This window comes from Panthera onca, chromosome D1 (assembly GCF_046562875.1).
Source record: "Panthera onca isolate mPanOnc1 chromosome D1, mPanOnc1 haplotype 2, whole genome shotgun sequence".
Lineage (NCBI taxonomy): Eukaryota > Metazoa > Chordata > Mammalia > Carnivora > Felidae > Panthera > Panthera onca.
Window position 1 is genome coordinate 41,581,651 of NC_138348.1, and position 16,219 is coordinate 41,597,869.

General features: G+C 51.5%; 1 protein-coding gene and 1 pseudogene across 3 annotated transcripts in view; both read left to right on the plus strand.

Moving 5' to 3' along the window:
• USH1C (USH1 protein network component harmonin) overlaps window positions 1-16,219 on the plus strand; it is a 47,020-nt gene that overhangs the window by 4,980 nt on the left and 25,821 nt on the right. For all 3 annotated transcript variants that reach the window (XM_060606155.2, XM_060606152.3, XM_060606154.3), the window contains exons 2-14: window positions 2,681-2,748; window positions 4,401-4,544; window positions 4,661-4,799; window positions 9,430-9,538; window positions 9,654-9,678; window positions 9,888-9,945; window positions 10,271-10,365; window positions 11,717-11,801; window positions 12,977-13,036; window positions 13,205-13,261; window positions 13,573-13,715; window positions 14,757-14,822; window positions 15,168-15,292. In XM_060606155.2, coding sequence (XP_060462138.2) covers window positions 2,681-2,748; window positions 4,401-4,544; window positions 4,661-4,799; window positions 9,430-9,538; window positions 9,654-9,678; window positions 9,888-9,945; window positions 10,271-10,365; window positions 11,717-11,801; window positions 12,977-13,036; window positions 13,205-13,261; window positions 13,573-13,715; window positions 14,757-14,822; window positions 15,168-15,292 — 1,174 coding nt within the window. The remainder of the gene's footprint in view (window positions 1-2,680; window positions 2,749-4,400; window positions 4,545-4,660; window positions 4,800-9,429; window positions 9,539-9,653; window positions 9,679-9,887; window positions 9,946-10,270; window positions 10,366-11,716; window positions 11,802-12,976; window positions 13,037-13,204; window positions 13,262-13,572; window positions 13,716-14,756; window positions 14,823-15,167; window positions 15,293-16,219) is intronic.
• Window positions 8,119-8,492, plus strand: LOC132661516 (large ribosomal subunit protein eL34 pseudogene; annotated as a pseudogene).

A 16,219-nucleotide genomic window follows, 5' to 3' on the forward strand; every position in this document is an offset into this window, starting at 1 on the left:
GGAGAGGTTTGACCAAGGAGAGCTGATGTTTGAGGCATCTTAAAGGTGGAGGAAGAGCTCACAGGGAGAAAATGCTGCTGGTACTACCACTGCTAAGAGCCAGTGTTTCACACCGGCCAGAGTTGAGGCAAGAAGCATGTGGCTTATCCCAACGGTTTCCCAAATGGGAGACTAAAGAGAGCTTTACGAAGGATGGGCAGGGACGCATGAACCCACAAAGTGTGGTGACAGGGCCTGGGAGCAGCAGCAGGAACCCAAGTGCTCCTGAAGGGGCAAAGGAAGGGGAGAGCCATGGCTACAGGCAGAAGCTCAGAGCTGCTTGTAAGGTGATGTAGCAGAGAGTGTGAGCGGGGGAGTCAGAACCCCATTTTCTCTCTCCTCGGGCTCTCACACCAGCTGGGTGTCAGAGGGCAGGGAGCCCAGGCAAAGCATCCTGGGACACAGGGCAGTGTGGAGAAGGCTGCAGAGTGGGTCTGGAGACAGAAAGGAAGAGACTCAGCACATGTTTCAGAGTCCTCAAGATTTGGGAGCCCTGGGCACTGTTCTAAATACTTTGTGTATATTTGCTTATTTAGTCCCCACAACAGCCTGAGAAGGGCAGATGTTCGTTGAGTGGAACAACATGCATTATTTAATTTGCTCTTGCTCTCTTTCTCGGTCTTTGGCAGGGTGCACACCTGGAGGTGTATTTGCATGAGCTGAATGTTGTTTGCTTTCCCCGTGCAGCTCTCCTGAAGGGCCAGTCCATATGGAGGAATGCTGGGAGATGAGGCTGGAAAGGGCCCAAGGCTAAACGCAGAATTTGCCTCAAGGGCCCTAGACAGGGGGCCTGAGCCCCCCTTCCCCCTACCATACAGACAGATAGCAAAGAGTTAGTTGAGGATCAGCCAGAGAATGCTGATGCAGGATGAAGGAGACCAGAGATAGGTGGGCCGGGAAGGAGGGATTGATGTGATAAAGTATTTGTAGATGCTGGGCTCCTTTGGGGTTTCTGTGCCCATGTCAAGAGAGATCCAAGAAAAGGAAAAGATTTTTAAATCTAATTAGAAAAAGACGCAGTGTCTTGCACACAGTAGGTGCTCAGTAAATGTCTGTTAGACGAATGCATACAAAAAGTTGTATCCGGTAAGTGGATACTATGTGGTGGTCAGAAACAAAGCAAAGGTTTTAGAGCCAGCCGGCATACGTTGGAGTCTCAGCTCTGCTCCTTCTTGGAGCCTATATTTTCTCTTCTCTCAAAGGGGAATGATAGTATCCATGCATGTCAGAGGTTTGTTGGGAGGTTAAGAGAATTTACGTAAAGTTCCTAGACATGGTTGGCAGTCAGTAAGCAGAGTATGGCCTGAATGAGAGAACAAGGAGCAGTCCAAGGGCCGAATTCAAGGAGCCCCTGCTCCAGGGCACTTTATGCCAATGTCCTAATACCCTGCGCTCAGTGGAAAGCACCTGGCATGCAGTAGATCCTTGACAGCACTGTGCCATGCAGAGGTGTGCAGGGCCCAGAGGTGTCTACTGAATGATGAATGCACTCCAGTTGCTCTGGTCTAGCGCCTTCTTTCTATCCTCTTGGTCAGCCCTGGGCCACCGCCTTCCCATCACTCCTCAGCACACATCTGCCACAGCCTCCTGGTTCTATCCCTCTTAGCTCAGTTCCAGCTCATCACAAAAGAGTAGGTCACAAACTGGTGCAAGATGGACTGTCCTGCCTCCTCCCACCTGAACCCTGCCTTCATTTAAGGGGAATCCAAGCCTCCTCTTGTAGAGTCTTTCCTGACCATGCACCGTTCAGAGCCTCCTGACCCGCCTCCCAGCTGGAAGCTGTTCTTGCCCTCTTATTCAGTCTTGGGCTAAAGAGAGAGTCAAGGATACAGCGTGTAGAGATTCACACTGAACTGGGAGTGGAATCTGGGGCTTCTACCCACCAGTTCCCCTGGGATTGAGGTGCTAATGAAACAGCTCCTGACCCTGACCTTGGAGTCCCAGCCATTGACGTCAGCAAAGTTGAAATGATGTAACTTGACTCTCCCCCTGGAGGGGGAGGGGAGGTGAGGGACTGAAGGGATGTGGAGAGGTGAAGGAGTAGCCAGGAGGCTGACTAGTGGACAGACGGCAGGGCTAGCCCAGCCTAGGCCAGGACAGGACAAGGCAAAGTTGCCCCTGGCATTGGTGACAGAGAAGAACGGTAGGGTCCTTCCAGCGGGTAGGATGTGCTATCTGAGCGAGTGGCCCAAATCCTTTCTGAAAGCAGTTATCCGGCACTACAGTCACCATCAGGTAAGACACTGGGCTTCTTCCAGACCAGGGATCTGACACTGGCATTGCCACTCTGGACTCTGGTGACATAGCCATGGGGTGAGCGGTAACACTGCTGTCATGGGAGTGCATCAAGGTCACGCGGAGGTTCATGTGTGTGCATATGAATGTGTGTACCTGCCTGGGGATGAGGTTCAGCCTGGCCACATCTGGATGTGCAGAGGTACTCCTGTGGCCACTTTGGGGTGATCTGCATGTGCCTGATGTGTTATGGTCAGAGGGCCAGCCTGGCCTCTGGCTGCCCTCCTCTCACAGCCCCAGCCCTGTGGAGGTGCTGAGGAGGCCCTTGGCAGTGGCCTCCCCCTCCCCGGGGTCTGCTATGGGAGTGCTGGGCCTGGGGCTATAATTCTGCCCTTGGGTTTTCTAGGTGGATTTTCTGATTGAAAATGATGCGGAGAAGGACTATCTGTATGATGTGCTGCGGATGTATCACCAGTAAGTGTGCTGGGTCCAGCTCCCATGGACCACCCCGGGGTACCTCTGTCTCTAGAGAGCCCTGGGATGGCTTGTTCTGAGAAAGGAGGACCTCCCCCTCCCATCCTTGGGAGCTCTGGGAAGGGGACAGATGCTCAGTGCTCCTGGGAATCAAATGGACACACCATTCACTTGCCTTAGCAAATGTTTACACAAATACTCTGTGCATGGCTCTGTGCTAGGAGCTGAGGGCACGTGAGTGAACAAGACAGACCGGTCGCTGCCCTCAGTTTGCTCACAATCCAATGGATGAGGCTATCAAGTAGCCAGAAAGGTTCAACAGAATGTAAGTGCTGAGATAGAACAAGAAATGCCAGCTGCCCCCAGCTACACGTCAGATGTCACTTGTTTATTCATCCAGCATACATTTGTAAGCTCCTACCACTTGCTGGGTACCAGGCAGAATCTGGAAATGAAAAAGATCTAGTTTCTTTCTTTAAGTAACTCGTGACTCAGTGGGGGGAGTATACAGACACTACAACCACAAAGAACTCCAATATAAGTCACAGCAGAATAACTGCTAAGGTGAAGTAAAAGCAGGGTGAAGAAAGGAGCTTTTGCTTCTCATCATGGCAGGGAGGACCGGGACGGCTTGAGCTAGGTTTTGAAGGGTAAGAAGGATTTTGATAGGTGGAAATATCAGAGAAGGACATTCCAGGACAAGGGATCAATATGAGCACAGGTGCAGAGACATGAAAGCACAGGGAAGTGACAGGTAATCTGGGGGAGTAGAACCCAGGGCACACAGAGGCCATGAACAGCCACAAGCCTGGAGTAGCTCCACGGAGACAGGCCGTGGAGGCCCTGAGTCCTTCAAGGAGAATGGATGATGTCCTCTGGGCAGTGGGGAGCCATTGAAGGGTTTTGAGAAGGGGAGTGACTTATATTTAGAAAACATTAGCTGAGGGGCGCCTGGGTGGCTCAGTCGGTTGAGCGTCCGACTTCAGCTCAGGTCACGATCTCGCGGTTTGTGAGTTCGAGCCCCGCATCAGGCTCTGGGCTGATGGCTCAGAGCCTGGAGCCTGCTTCCGATTCTGTGTCTCCCTCGCTCTCTGCCCCTCTCCCGTTCATGCTATGTCTCTCTCTGTCTCAAAAATAAATAAACATTAAAAAAATTAAAAAAAAAAAAAAAGAAAACATTAGGTCAGAGTGAGCAGGTCGGCTGACAGCTAGAGAGGAGCAGGCCAGAGATGCTGAGGATCTGAACGGTGTGAAGAGGAGTCATGTGAGAGATACCGTGAGGGCAGACTTTATAGAGCTTAGCTGCAGATCAGAAGTGGGGTGTGAGAAGGGTCACCAGCATCTCGCATGAAGCTTCCTGGCTGGGAAGATCCTGGGCTTCAGACTTAGGCAGAGCTGAGTCTGAATGCTGGCTTAGAGTTCATCTGTGAGGATGGGTTAACGATCCCTACCTCACCCCTGTCTTTGTGACATTTAACGTGAAAGAACAAAGCTCTTCTGAGGCAGCTGGCCCAGAGTTAGGGACTCTGGGATTTTCAGGAGTGTTCTCCCCATTTCCAAGGCTTGGACCCAGTGGGTGGGGACCCTCTGGGAATCCTTGGATGTCACCCAGGCCATGGGTGAGGCTCCAGGCATCCCCCGTGTCTCCACAGAACCATGGATGTGGTCGTGCTTGTGGGAGACCTGAAGCTGGTCATCAATGAGCCTAGCCGCCTGCCGCTGTTTGACGCCATCAGGCCCCTGATCCCACTGAAGCACCAGGTGGAATACGACCAGCTGACCCCCCGGCGTTCCAGGTATGGAGGGAGCTGCCAGGACAGAGGCAGGGGTGGGAAGGGTCACGTGGGATGGACAGGGTCACTCGCTAGTGGATGGGGCAGCGCCGAGCCATCACTGACCTTTCCTATGGCAGGAAGCTGAAGGAGGTGCGTCTGGACCGTCTGCACCCTGAAGGCCTCGGCCTCAGTGTTCGTGGGGGCCTCGAGTTCGGCTGTGGGCTCTTCATCTCCCACCTCATCAAAGGGGGTCAGGCTGACAGTGTCGGCCTCCAGGTGAGTGAGCAGAGTCCAGGGGAATGGAGGGTCAGGGCCTCAGGCTTCCTGTCTCCCCTCTGAACATGGTCGCCTCACCTTTCTGAGAGTTTAGGGGAGGAAAGTCTCCTTTGGACTGTCACATCCTGACAGATTTTCCTCGGCCCATAGACATCAGGCTGCAGGCAATTGCCGGTTTTCTTCGGTCAAGCTGGGAACCTGGATACTGCCCTTCACCACCCACCCCACTTCCCAAAGGAAGAGCATAGTTATGTCCTAACACCTGAAGCTTCAGATGTGTAGCCTTTTACTGGAAGGGTAAAGGAAATCCCAGTGTAGTGTGGTGCTTAAGAGCATAGACCCTAGAAAGCCAGATTGTCCTGGCTTTGCTACTCATTGGCAATGGAAATATGATGAAATTACTTAACCCCATGTCTCAGTTTTGTTATCTGTAAAATGGGGATAATAATAATACTCCCTACCTCATCAGGTTGTCATGATACAAACAGTCACAGCCAGTAAGTGTCAGAGTCAGGATTTGAAACCAGGTCTTGTGTCTGCCAAGCCCAGGGATCTCTCTTCAGCACCCCAGGTGCCTCTCCCTTGGGGTCCCACACCTCAGTGATCTCAGTGTCCGAGCAGAGATGGGCCGACCTCCAGGTCTCACTCCTGCTGGAGCACAGAGCTGTGTTTTGTGTGTCCGCATCGAAGAGGCCCTCCCACTGCCTCCCAAAGCTGCCAGCATGTTTGTTATCAGGCTGCCAAGACAGGGGCTTCAGGGGTCTCCAAGACTTATGGTACAAGGCCCCATGGAGAGGGAGGTGGAAAGTGGGAGCTGACAGACATTGCTTTGTTCTAAATCCCTGTCTCACGGCTCGCCAGTGGTGGCTGAAATTTCAGCCACTTCATTACTCCGCTCCTGTGGGGCACATTTTCCAGCCCAGAAACACAGCCAGAGAAAAAACATAATGAGCTCCTCTCTTGGCATCGACTGAGGCCCTCTTTTTTTCCAGGGTGAGCTTTCCTCTTAGGACAAGCATTTCTCAACGATGCTTCCGTGACTGGGGACATCAGGGCATTTTAATGAAACTTAGAGTTTTACCTTCCCACCTGTTTCTCAGGCTTATGAATTATCTTCTCTTTCTTGGGCTGATGGGCTCATCTGTCCTTTGTGCTGCTGTCCCTCAGATCGTCATTTCATTGTGGGCCTTGCACAAAGGGCCTTTTGCAGGGCTCCATGCTGGAGCGGGAGAGAGAGGAAAGCTGATATCGCAGCCTGTGTGGGAATCATTCTGACTGGGGTCCTAAGCAGGCTCCCTTTTGGAACAAGAGAGGGAGCCTTACTCAGAGGAGCTTGGGGAAAACGTCCATATCCATTCACCTGTCTGGGGTTCATGTTTCTGGGAAGATCTCATGCCTGAGATCTGAGGACAGGAGAAGATTCTGGAAGGCAGGGGAGGGGCATGTCCAGACTGGCTGGACTGAAGGCCCTGCTGATGTGACCTGTGAGGCTGGTCCCCAGGTGGGGAACTTGGACCCATTAATGGGACTCAGCCCTGGGACTCCCATCTCTCCATTCTTGTCCACCTATTGGACATATTTTAATTTATTTACTTTTTAAGTTTACTTATTTATTTTGAGACAGAGAGACAGCAAGCAGGGGAGGGGCAGAGAGAGAGAGGGAGAGAGAGAATCCCAAGCAGGCTCCGTGCTGTCAGCACAGAGCCTGATGCAGGCCTTGAACTCACAAACTGTGAGATCATGACCTGAGCTGAAACCGAGAGTCAACGCTTAACCAGTTGAGCCTCCCAGGCGCCCCATATTTTAGGTCTTTCTTCAAATGTATCCTGTCTGAACCTATGTCCTCTGCCCTGCACAGGGCAGCCTCTGCTGCACAACATGCTGTATAATCCAGGGCTAGAGCATGATTCTGTGTGCCTTAGTTGTCCCAGCTATAAAATGGACAGAGCAATCTCTGCCTTTCCTATGGGACTTGAGATCATCTGTGACAGGTGGCAAGAATCCAGAGAGGACAGGATGCAGGGAACTGCAGTCAGGCTTGGCCAGGTGCCCTTCCTCCCTGCTTCCAAATGCCCAAGAGACAATGCTTGTTGTCTGTGTGGGAAACCTGACTTCAAATCCCAGGAACACTTTTTACCCACCAGCTGACCTTGAGCAAATCCCTTTATTTCTCTGAGCCTCAGTTTCCTCATTTGATTAACGGACACACAGAGTCATTATAAAAAGTGGGTGCAAAGAACTAGACCAGCTGCTCTCCTCACATGAGATGTCCCCAGAAATCTAGAGAGTTCTTTAGCGAGCCTCATCCTGTTCAAGCCCCTTGCCACTCTTGTCAGGCCCCTGTGAACATTGGGGTCTGTGTTGAGATGTGGAAGGGAAGCATTCAGGTGGCGATATTGAGAAGCGACTCTGTAATGATGTTGTAGACGGTGGAAGTTGGCCTAGCAAACCCCTCACAGGCTGTGGGCCCGCCCAGCTCCCAGACCCCACAGAGTCAACTGTGTCTCCCACATGTACCAACAAGTCCCCAAAGGGACAGCACATGTGGTGTGAGTTAAGTTGTCAGCTGACTTGTGCTGGCCTCAGGCTAGAAAGGGGCATCCAGGATCCAGTCCGTGTTTTGAAGCTAATGGCTGTGTGACCTTAGACAAAACATCACCTCCCTGGGCCTTGATTTCATGTGATGTCTAAGGGTCCTTCCAGCCCACAGTTATTTTTTTTTTTAAACGTTTATTCATTTTTGAGAGGGAGAGACAGGGGAAGAGCAGAGAGAGGGAGATATAGAATCTGAAGCAGGCTCCAGGCTCTGAGCTGTCAGCACAGAGCCTGACAGCAGGGCTTGAACCCACGAACCATGAGCCAAAGTTGGGCGTTTAACCGACTAAGCCACCGAGGTGCCTCCAGCCCCACAGTTGTTAAGTGAGGAGCTTCAAGACTGACCCCTAGAGCCAAAGTGCTTGGAGGGGCCCAGAGCAGTGTCTAGCAGGGGATGAGCTCACCACAGATCTGTATCCAAAGGCTGTCCCTGCAGGCCTGTGAGCCCTGTCTCTCCCAATCAAATGAGGCCCAAAGTCCTGCGAACAGGGCAAGAATATTTAGGGCTCAGGCCCAACTAATGGTAACAATTGTGACCATTGATTGATTACTGTCCAATGTGCCAGGTGCTGGCTGGCTTTACATGGACCTGCTTACTTAATTCTCACAGCTGCTTGGGCATCTCCCCATTTTACAGATGAGAAGAACTAAGGTTCAGAAAGTTCAAGAGACTTGCCCAAGGTCTTGTTTCCTCTTCCGAGGACAATGTTCACGGGCATTCCGAATGGTCTAGCGTTTGACATACCATCGTAGGCTGTCCTGCAAAACAGCCTCTGATGAAACTAAGCTGTCCCGAACCTCTGGCAATAGAATCATTTACCTTTAGACCAAGAAGGTTGGGAAGGCACCAGACTCCACATGTGGCATGTGCCCAGGCCAGCTTCAAGGAGCTCGTGCTGTGACGCCTACAGTTCTTCCGAGGTTGCCTAAAGTGGAAAAACATGTCAGCAGGGCCTATGGTGGTTCCCGTGTGCTAAGTGTGTTCATGACAGGATCAAGCGTGCTTTCCTTATTAAAGAGGAGAAAATCATCGTGAAAGTGTTGAAAGCACATAGAGTCAGAAAGCTAAATAAAAAAATGAAGATTTTCTTTGAGTAATAAAAATATTTAAAAAGAGAGAGAGAGGGAGACTTACCCAAGGTTGTGCAGCAAATAAGAATAGAAGAAGGGGGGGGGGGGTTGGAGGGCACCTGGGTGGCTCAGTGGATTAAGTATCCCACTCTTGATCTCAGCTCAGGTCTTGATCTCAGGGTCGTGAGTTCAAGCCCTGAATCAGGGTCCGCACTGGGCATGAAGCCTACTTAAAAAAATAATAATAATGATAATGGAAGCAGAAAAGAAACAAAATGGAAGCAGGAGTTTGAATCCAGGACATCTGATGCCAAAGCCTTGTGTTTATTCATTCTTCTTTGCTTACTCCAAGTGGGAATTCAGAGGTCAGGGCTGTGGCAGAGTTAAAATGCCCATTAAGCTTCCATAGAGTGGAAAGAAAGATATTGTGTGTGTGTGTCAGTGATGTGAACTTGGGTCAGGAATCATGGAAGTTCCCCACCCCAACTCCGTTATGGTGTTATAGTGATTAACAAAGACAGGAGAACCTACTCTGTGGGCGGGGTGGGACAAAGGCCAAGGAAGAACTGCCTGAATCTAGGTGAAGGTTGCCCTTTGCACGCGTTATAGAAACTGATGGTGACCCAGTGGGGAAAAGGGACTCTGGAGGGAGGATATAGGGTCCTGAGTTCTAGTCCCAGCTCTGCTACCCATTCTCTGTGCCTCTCACACCCGCTCCATGTTGGTTCCCCCATCTGTAAAATGCCATCAGAAAGACTGCTTAGAAATGTCACTATCCTGGGACCCCTCAAGCTGATGGAAAGTGGGTTGGTTATAACAAGGTACTAGGGTACACACCGAGGTTTCTTCTGAGGGAAGGCATGTCATCGTCCCCTTTCCCAGAGAGCAGGCCCAGAGCATCTAGTGGCAAGCCTGCCCAGCTGCCTTCTCAACCTGGTGCTCATTCCTTCTGTCTGTGGCCAAGGTAGGGGATGAGATCGTCCGGATCAATGGATATTCCATCTCCTCCTGCACCCATGAGGAAGTCATCAACCTCATCCGCACCAAGAAGACCGTGTCCATCAAAGTGAGACGTGAGTGAGGCCAGACGACCAGGGGTACTGATGGAGGGGTGGGGTGGGGTGGGATAGGCGGTGGGGTCCCTAGCTCCTGGGGCACCGTCCTAACCCCTATGCCATTCTCCCACAGACATCGGCCTGATTCCCGTGAAGAGGTGAGCAGGACCTTCCTCTGCAGACAGACTCTTCCCTGTGGGCTCAGTCAGGGTCCTGGGATTCACATTGGGCTCTGGCTTCCACCAAACCAGTACTGCTCCTGGGCCAGCAGTGGCTGGAGGCTCCAGATGGGCAGATCTGGATTTGGAGCCTGGTTCCTCAAACATCTCTCTCTAATGACTGCCCTTTTACATCCCCGTCCCACTAGCTCTCCCGATGAACCCCTCAAATGGCAGTATGTGGATCAGTTTGTGTCAGAATCTGAGGTAAGGGCCAGGACCACCTGTGATGGGGTCTGGAGAGGGTTGTCTTCAAGGAGGGGCAGCAGGTCCCAAAGGGAGGGCTTGCCCCAGAGATGTGCCTTCAGGGGCTTTAGACAGGCTCCCAAGACATCCAGAGATATCCAGAACGTCCCTGAGGCCCCCAGGGCATCCAGCCAGGCCCAGCTGGGGCAGACATACCCCCTAGGAACATAATGGCAAGCAGTCTTATATGAAGACAGCAGTACTTGCTCTAAAGGACTTTATGAAATCAAGAGACCACTTGCACACATGTGGACACCCAGTGACCCTTATCCCATCCTTCCTCCAGGGTGGGCGGAGCAGCCTGGGCTTCCCCGGCAGTCGGGAAAACAAGGAGAAGAAGGTCTTCATCAGTCTGGTAGGATCCCGGGGCCTTGGCTGCAGGTGGGTGTCAGTCATGCCCTGGGGCTCTCTCATGGCCAGTAGACCCCAGGAGACCCCTAACACTTCTCCCCTTTCTCACTGCTGCTTCTGAGGAGATGACACTTCTCAGTGTCTGATTTCCTCTCTGGGCTTCACAATAGCCCTATACAGCCAGAAGGACAGCTCTGACAGGCCCATTTTATAGATGAGGAAACTGAGGCCCACAGGCAGAGCCGTGTTCCGTTGGTGGGCTCTTGAGTCACTGCAAAAGGGGCCCGTCTAGCTGGCCATCTCTGTTACAGTTCCCTTGTCATTTATTACCTTGTGGGGTTCCTTAAGTGGCAGCCAGGGAATTGCAAACAGGCATCAGGCCACCTGAGGTGGTCTTATTACACACACAGGTGGTACACTTATAGATCTAGGTTCCAGCCCCTGCTCTCCACCTGTGAGCTCTAGAACCTTGGACTGGTCACTTAACCACTCTGAGCCTAGTTTCCCCCTCTATAAACTGGGAATGACGATACCAGTGGTTGTGAGCAAGAATGAGATGTAGAGATAAAGTACCAGCTTAGTGCCTAGTAGGTAGTAAGCAGTTGGTAAACATTAGCTATTATTATTTAACTTTTTCATATTGTTTCTACTCATTCACATTTATTCAATGCTTTTCTGCCAAGCATAGGTGCTAAAGAGTCCCTCCTTCCCAACCACTAAATACTTACAGTGTAGAGTTGCAAGGGCCCTAATGAAGCTGCTTTCTGCATCAGAGATGGCAAATAGGTCTCCCGTCCTGTGCTATTTTTCATCAATTAGCGGTGGCTGCCTGGAGTCCCACAGCTGACCCCTTTTTGACTCCCCCCAAATTTAACTAATAACCTACTGTTGACTGGAAGCTTTACCGATAACATAAACAGTTGCTTAACCCATAGTTTGTGTTTTATATACTATATACTGTATTATTACAACAAAGTAAGCTAGGGCAAAGAAACTATTGTTAAGGAAACCATAAGGAAGAGAAAATGCATTTACAGGGTTGTACTATGAGAAATCCACATACAAGTGGACCCATGTAGTTCAAAGTCATGTTGTTCAAGGGCCAGCTGTGTTTTGAAAAGACCTCAACAGCATATGCCATATATTGGGTGACGGGTTGGGTAGCGGGAAATTACAAATAGTTTTTCTGTGGCTGTTGCTGCAGGGAAATGAGGCTGGACAGGTAAACGACGGAGCCCCATGGGTACTGAGCCTCATGGGTGACCTGGATCCTGAGGGGCCAGCGTACGGGACACACAGGCAGAGGGATCAGGACATTGAGAATGAGCAGCACTGCCAGGGAGGAGCAGAGCCTCACCCATATTTCCCATCTCTCCCACAGCATTTCCAGTGGGCCCATCCAGAAACCTGGCATCTTTATCAGCAACGTGAAGCCTGGTTCCCTGTCTGCTGAGGTGGGGCTGGAGGTGAGTGACCGACACTGGGATGCCCCAGAGGGGTACAGGGTCAGACGATGACCCTGGTCATCACGCTAGTGATGGAGGTGCAGGCCTTTCCACACAGCCCTCTCCCAACAGCCGCTGGCTGATGATTCCTCCCCATCCGCCAAGTGAAGGCTTCACGTTTCACCTTTTCTACAGTCTTCTCTGGCTCTGAGAGCCTTTGGTCCTGACCTTGGGGATGTAGTAATAGTAAAGAATTGACATTCATTGAGTGTTTACAGGGTAGGACTTTTTTCTAAGCCCTTTAAAATGTATAAGAACTCTGAGAATTAGGTACTGTCATTTTACAGATGGAGAAACTGAGACCTGGAGAAAGTGTATGATTTTTCTAAGATCATGTACCTAGTGTAATAGGGCTGGGATTCAAACCTAGGTAGTCTGGTGCCAGAGCCAGAACTCTTTTTTTTTTTTTTTTTAAGTTTATTTATGTATTTTTGAGACAGAGAGCGCATGCACGCACAAGCATGGGTGGGGCAGAGAGAGAGGGAGACAGAGAATCTCAAGCAGGCTTCGTACTGTCAGTGCAGAGCCCGACACGGGGCTCAGACTCATGAACCATGAGATCACGACCTGAGCCAAAATCAAGAGTCAGATGCTTAACCAACTGAGCCACCCAGGTGCCCCCAGAACTCTCAATCTCTTCTTCTGACAAGCTACTTCCTTTTTCTGCACTTCAGTTTCCTCTCCTGAAAAAGGGGGCAATAGTCTTCCTTCTAGGGTCATTGTGTGGATTAAATGAATTAATACATATGCTTCCAACTGTGCCTGGCACATAGTAAGGGATTGATGAGTGCTAGCTATTATACAAAATATTATTATGGCTCAATAAGGCCTCTGCTATATGAGAAACCCAAGGCTCCTATGTCTACAAACTGAGTTTTTAAAGCAAATACAAATTAAGCCAAAGGAATGAACCTCTAATGGGATAATATTTGACAGCCGATAAAGGAAATATAAAGTGTAGGCACCCTGGGAGGATACCATTAGAGCTTTCTAACTGCTCTATTCATGAGGAAGAGCTGAGGTGCAGCCACTGGAAGACCCAATATGTGACTCTGGCCCTGGGGGAAGCCCTTCCTGCAGCCGAGTGGGTTTACAGATAGTGGAGACACACTGAACCCTCTCCATTTCTCCTCCAGACAGGGGACCAGATTGTCGAAGTCAACGGCATCGACTTCTCCAACCTGGACCACAAGGAGGTGAGATGCGGTGTCTCCACCTGCTGGCCGTTATCATGTCTGCCCTTCACTTCCCATGCCCCACCCCCCAATCCTGCCATGGGGTCTGAGACCTTCTGTGATGTGTAGAGGCCTTGACTGCTCTGGGCTGTCAGGCTTCAGACAAGGTCTGTCTGCTTGTCCCCCCAGGCCGTCAATGTGCTGAAGAGTAGCCGCAGCCTGACCATCTCCATTGTAGCTGGAGCTGTAAGTCCAGAATGACCTGGTAGGGCCCCATAACCCCTGACTTCCAACCCCGGCCATTCAGACCCCTGATCTCTGGCACACACTCCTGGGAAGGGCCAGAGGGTCTCCTTTCCTGAAGCTCTGACAGAGCAGAGGGAGAGATCTCTGCCTAGCGGGGAGAAGCTTGCTCAGAGACAATAGGAGCCACAGTGCCTGACACGGGGAGCCATGCTGATAAGAGGACAACCTGCATCTTGGTCCCCAGGGCTGTGGCAGTGGATGGCCGGGTTCCCTGGGAGACTGAGCATGAGGTCTCTTTTCACTCCCCTGAGGGCCGAGAGCTGTTCCTGACAGACCGGGAGCGGCTGGAGGAGGCACGGCAGCGCGAGCTACAGCGGCAAGAGCTTCTCATGCAGAAGCGGCTGGCAATGGAGTCCAACAAGATCCTCCAGGAGCAGCAGGAGATGGAACGACAGTGAGTGTGGCCAGCCAGGGTGCCCCCTCCCTCTCCTCCCTGCCCACCCTGTCCTGGGCCAGCTTCATCCTACCCCCCTGAGGCCTGTCCTCAGACCAGATGGGTTCAGTGGTGGTCAGTGTATCCATCCCTTGCCTCCAGACCACCAAGCTCTCCCCTTCTAGTTGAGGAGAGCCCTTGACTTCCAAAACCCAGAAGTATGGAAAATGAGGAAGCTACCAGCAGTAGCTAATGTTTGTTGACTATCAGTCATGTGGCCGGCATTGAATCAGGACCTTGTTTATGTCTTGCTTAATTTAATTCCCACAATAGCTCTGGAAGATAGATGGTATTGACCCATTTTACAGGTGAGGAGGCTGGGAGGTCTTAGCTCAGGGAGGTTAAGCCACTTGTGAACAAAGTCACATGTGGCCAAGCTGGGATTCACACCTGTCTGTGGTAATAAGGCTCACCCATCCTAAGGTTGGTTGAGATGATGGACTGAGACAATAAATGTGGTGAGCAATTCACAAATAAAAAGCTACTGTCAAAATCCAAATCCAGATACATTCTAGGAGTGTAAAAACAATTTGGAAAAGGAAGGTGGACAGGATCTTTCCCTCTTTCCCTTCACAGAATTAGCCTGGAGAATCAGCCCTGGTGGTACCTTGCCCATTGCCCTGGCCTTGGCCAGTGGCCCCGGCTACATGTTGCCTGGGGCCCTCCTCCCAGAGGACCTGACTCCAGCAAGGCCCTGCCTACCGTCAGTCACTTTATCTAAGTGTTTGAAGGTAGACACATAGAGTGTGGCCTGCGTCGATCCGCCTCCCATCCCTGGCAGCACAGAATCTCTGCTCAGCAGTACCAGGCAAAACCACACAAGAGCACGAGGCCCAGATTTTCTTGGACCCGCTTCCCCAGCATCCAAATCTGGTCCAGGCATCCTTGGAAGGGAGCCCATAAGAAAGATTTTAAACCTTTCTCAAATTAGGAATTAGCTACAAGGAAGAGAGAACTTCTCTTGCATAGACTCTAGCATGCCAATCTGAATTTGTGTTTCAGAAGAAAAAAAGAAATTGCCCAGAAGGCAGCAGAGGAGAATGAAAGATACCGGAAGGAGATGGAACAGTGAGTGCTTGGGTCCACATGTCTGCGTGCAGACGTGAGTGTGCTCTTGGGATTGTGGCCAGCCAGAGGCCCCCTCCAGGCCCAGTTTGCCTGGCCTTCTTGTCTCCTGGTAGCCATTCCATAATTCTAGTAAAGCCCATTGCATTAAGGTAACTAGAGCATAGTCCTGTAATCCCCAGGGTGGCATTGACACTCAATGTCGAATACAAGTGCCAGGAACTTTGTTTTCTGCATCACAGCTAGAGCCATGCAGCCTCTCCCCAGGCTGGTTAGGGTTTCCCAATAGGCAGAGGGTGGGCCTGTAAAAGTCCTGACCCCAGTCACAGGCGGGGGATCTTATTTCAGGATTGTGGAAGAGGAGGAGAAGTTTAAGAAGCAGTGGGAAGAAGACTGGGGCTCAAAGGAACAGCTGCTCTCATCTAAAACCATCACCGCTGAGGTGCACCCAATACCCCTTCGCAAGCCTAAGTGTATGTATCATGTACCTGGGGAGGGAACTTCCTTCTGGGGCCTGGGGGTTGGGGAGTATCTTGACAGAGACACTAGTCTCCCTCCAATCACCACCACCTCCCCAGGTGAAGAGCCCACAGCTCCCTGGCCTGTATTTCTTTCATGGAGGGGCAGCCGTGTGCCAGGGCATGGGGATGGGCAGGATCTCTGCCCCTTTGTCCCCAGGGGCCTGTTGCCAGACTCTCCCCCACAACACAGACTCAAGCAGGAGGGCCTCTCCTTGTGCCCTTGGGCTGCTGACCAGGGAATGGAGAGCTCTGTCAAAAGCAAGTTGTTCATTGGATCATCTTCTTGCTTTGCTGGGTAGTACGTCCACATCCCACCTGGTTCTGAATCAGAGCTGGGTGCAACAGCAGCAAGAAAGAGGGGAAATGCTCATGATGGAGAGTATTTGGGTGATCCAAGGCTGATGGGTGACTGTGGGAAGACCTTACTTGAAGTGCCCCTGCCACCTGCACCCCTGTGCATGGGGTATGGTCACACCCCTTCAAGGATGGAGTCAGGGAGAGGACTGAGACCACTCCTAGGCCCAAACTGCGGCCATCCTGGGGCCTCAGCTCCCTCCGCCCTTTGCACCTCCTTTCTTCATCTGCCCTGGGTTCTCACTTCCAATTTCAGTCCAGGCCTCCACCACCTGCTCCCCTGTCCACCTGCTCACAACCCCTACTACCAGGTGCCCACACCACCAGGGCAGAGTAGTGGCTCACTCTCAGTGCTTCTCCAGGGGGCTGGTGGTAGGAAACCAAGCAAGGTAGCTGGGGGCCATGGCAATCACGAGTCCAGGATTCCACATTGGGCCTTATTGTCACTTTACATGACATAGGGCCAGTTCTGCTGCAGCTGATTGTGCTCAGCTGACCTGGGAACCTCTAGATATGGGGTGAATC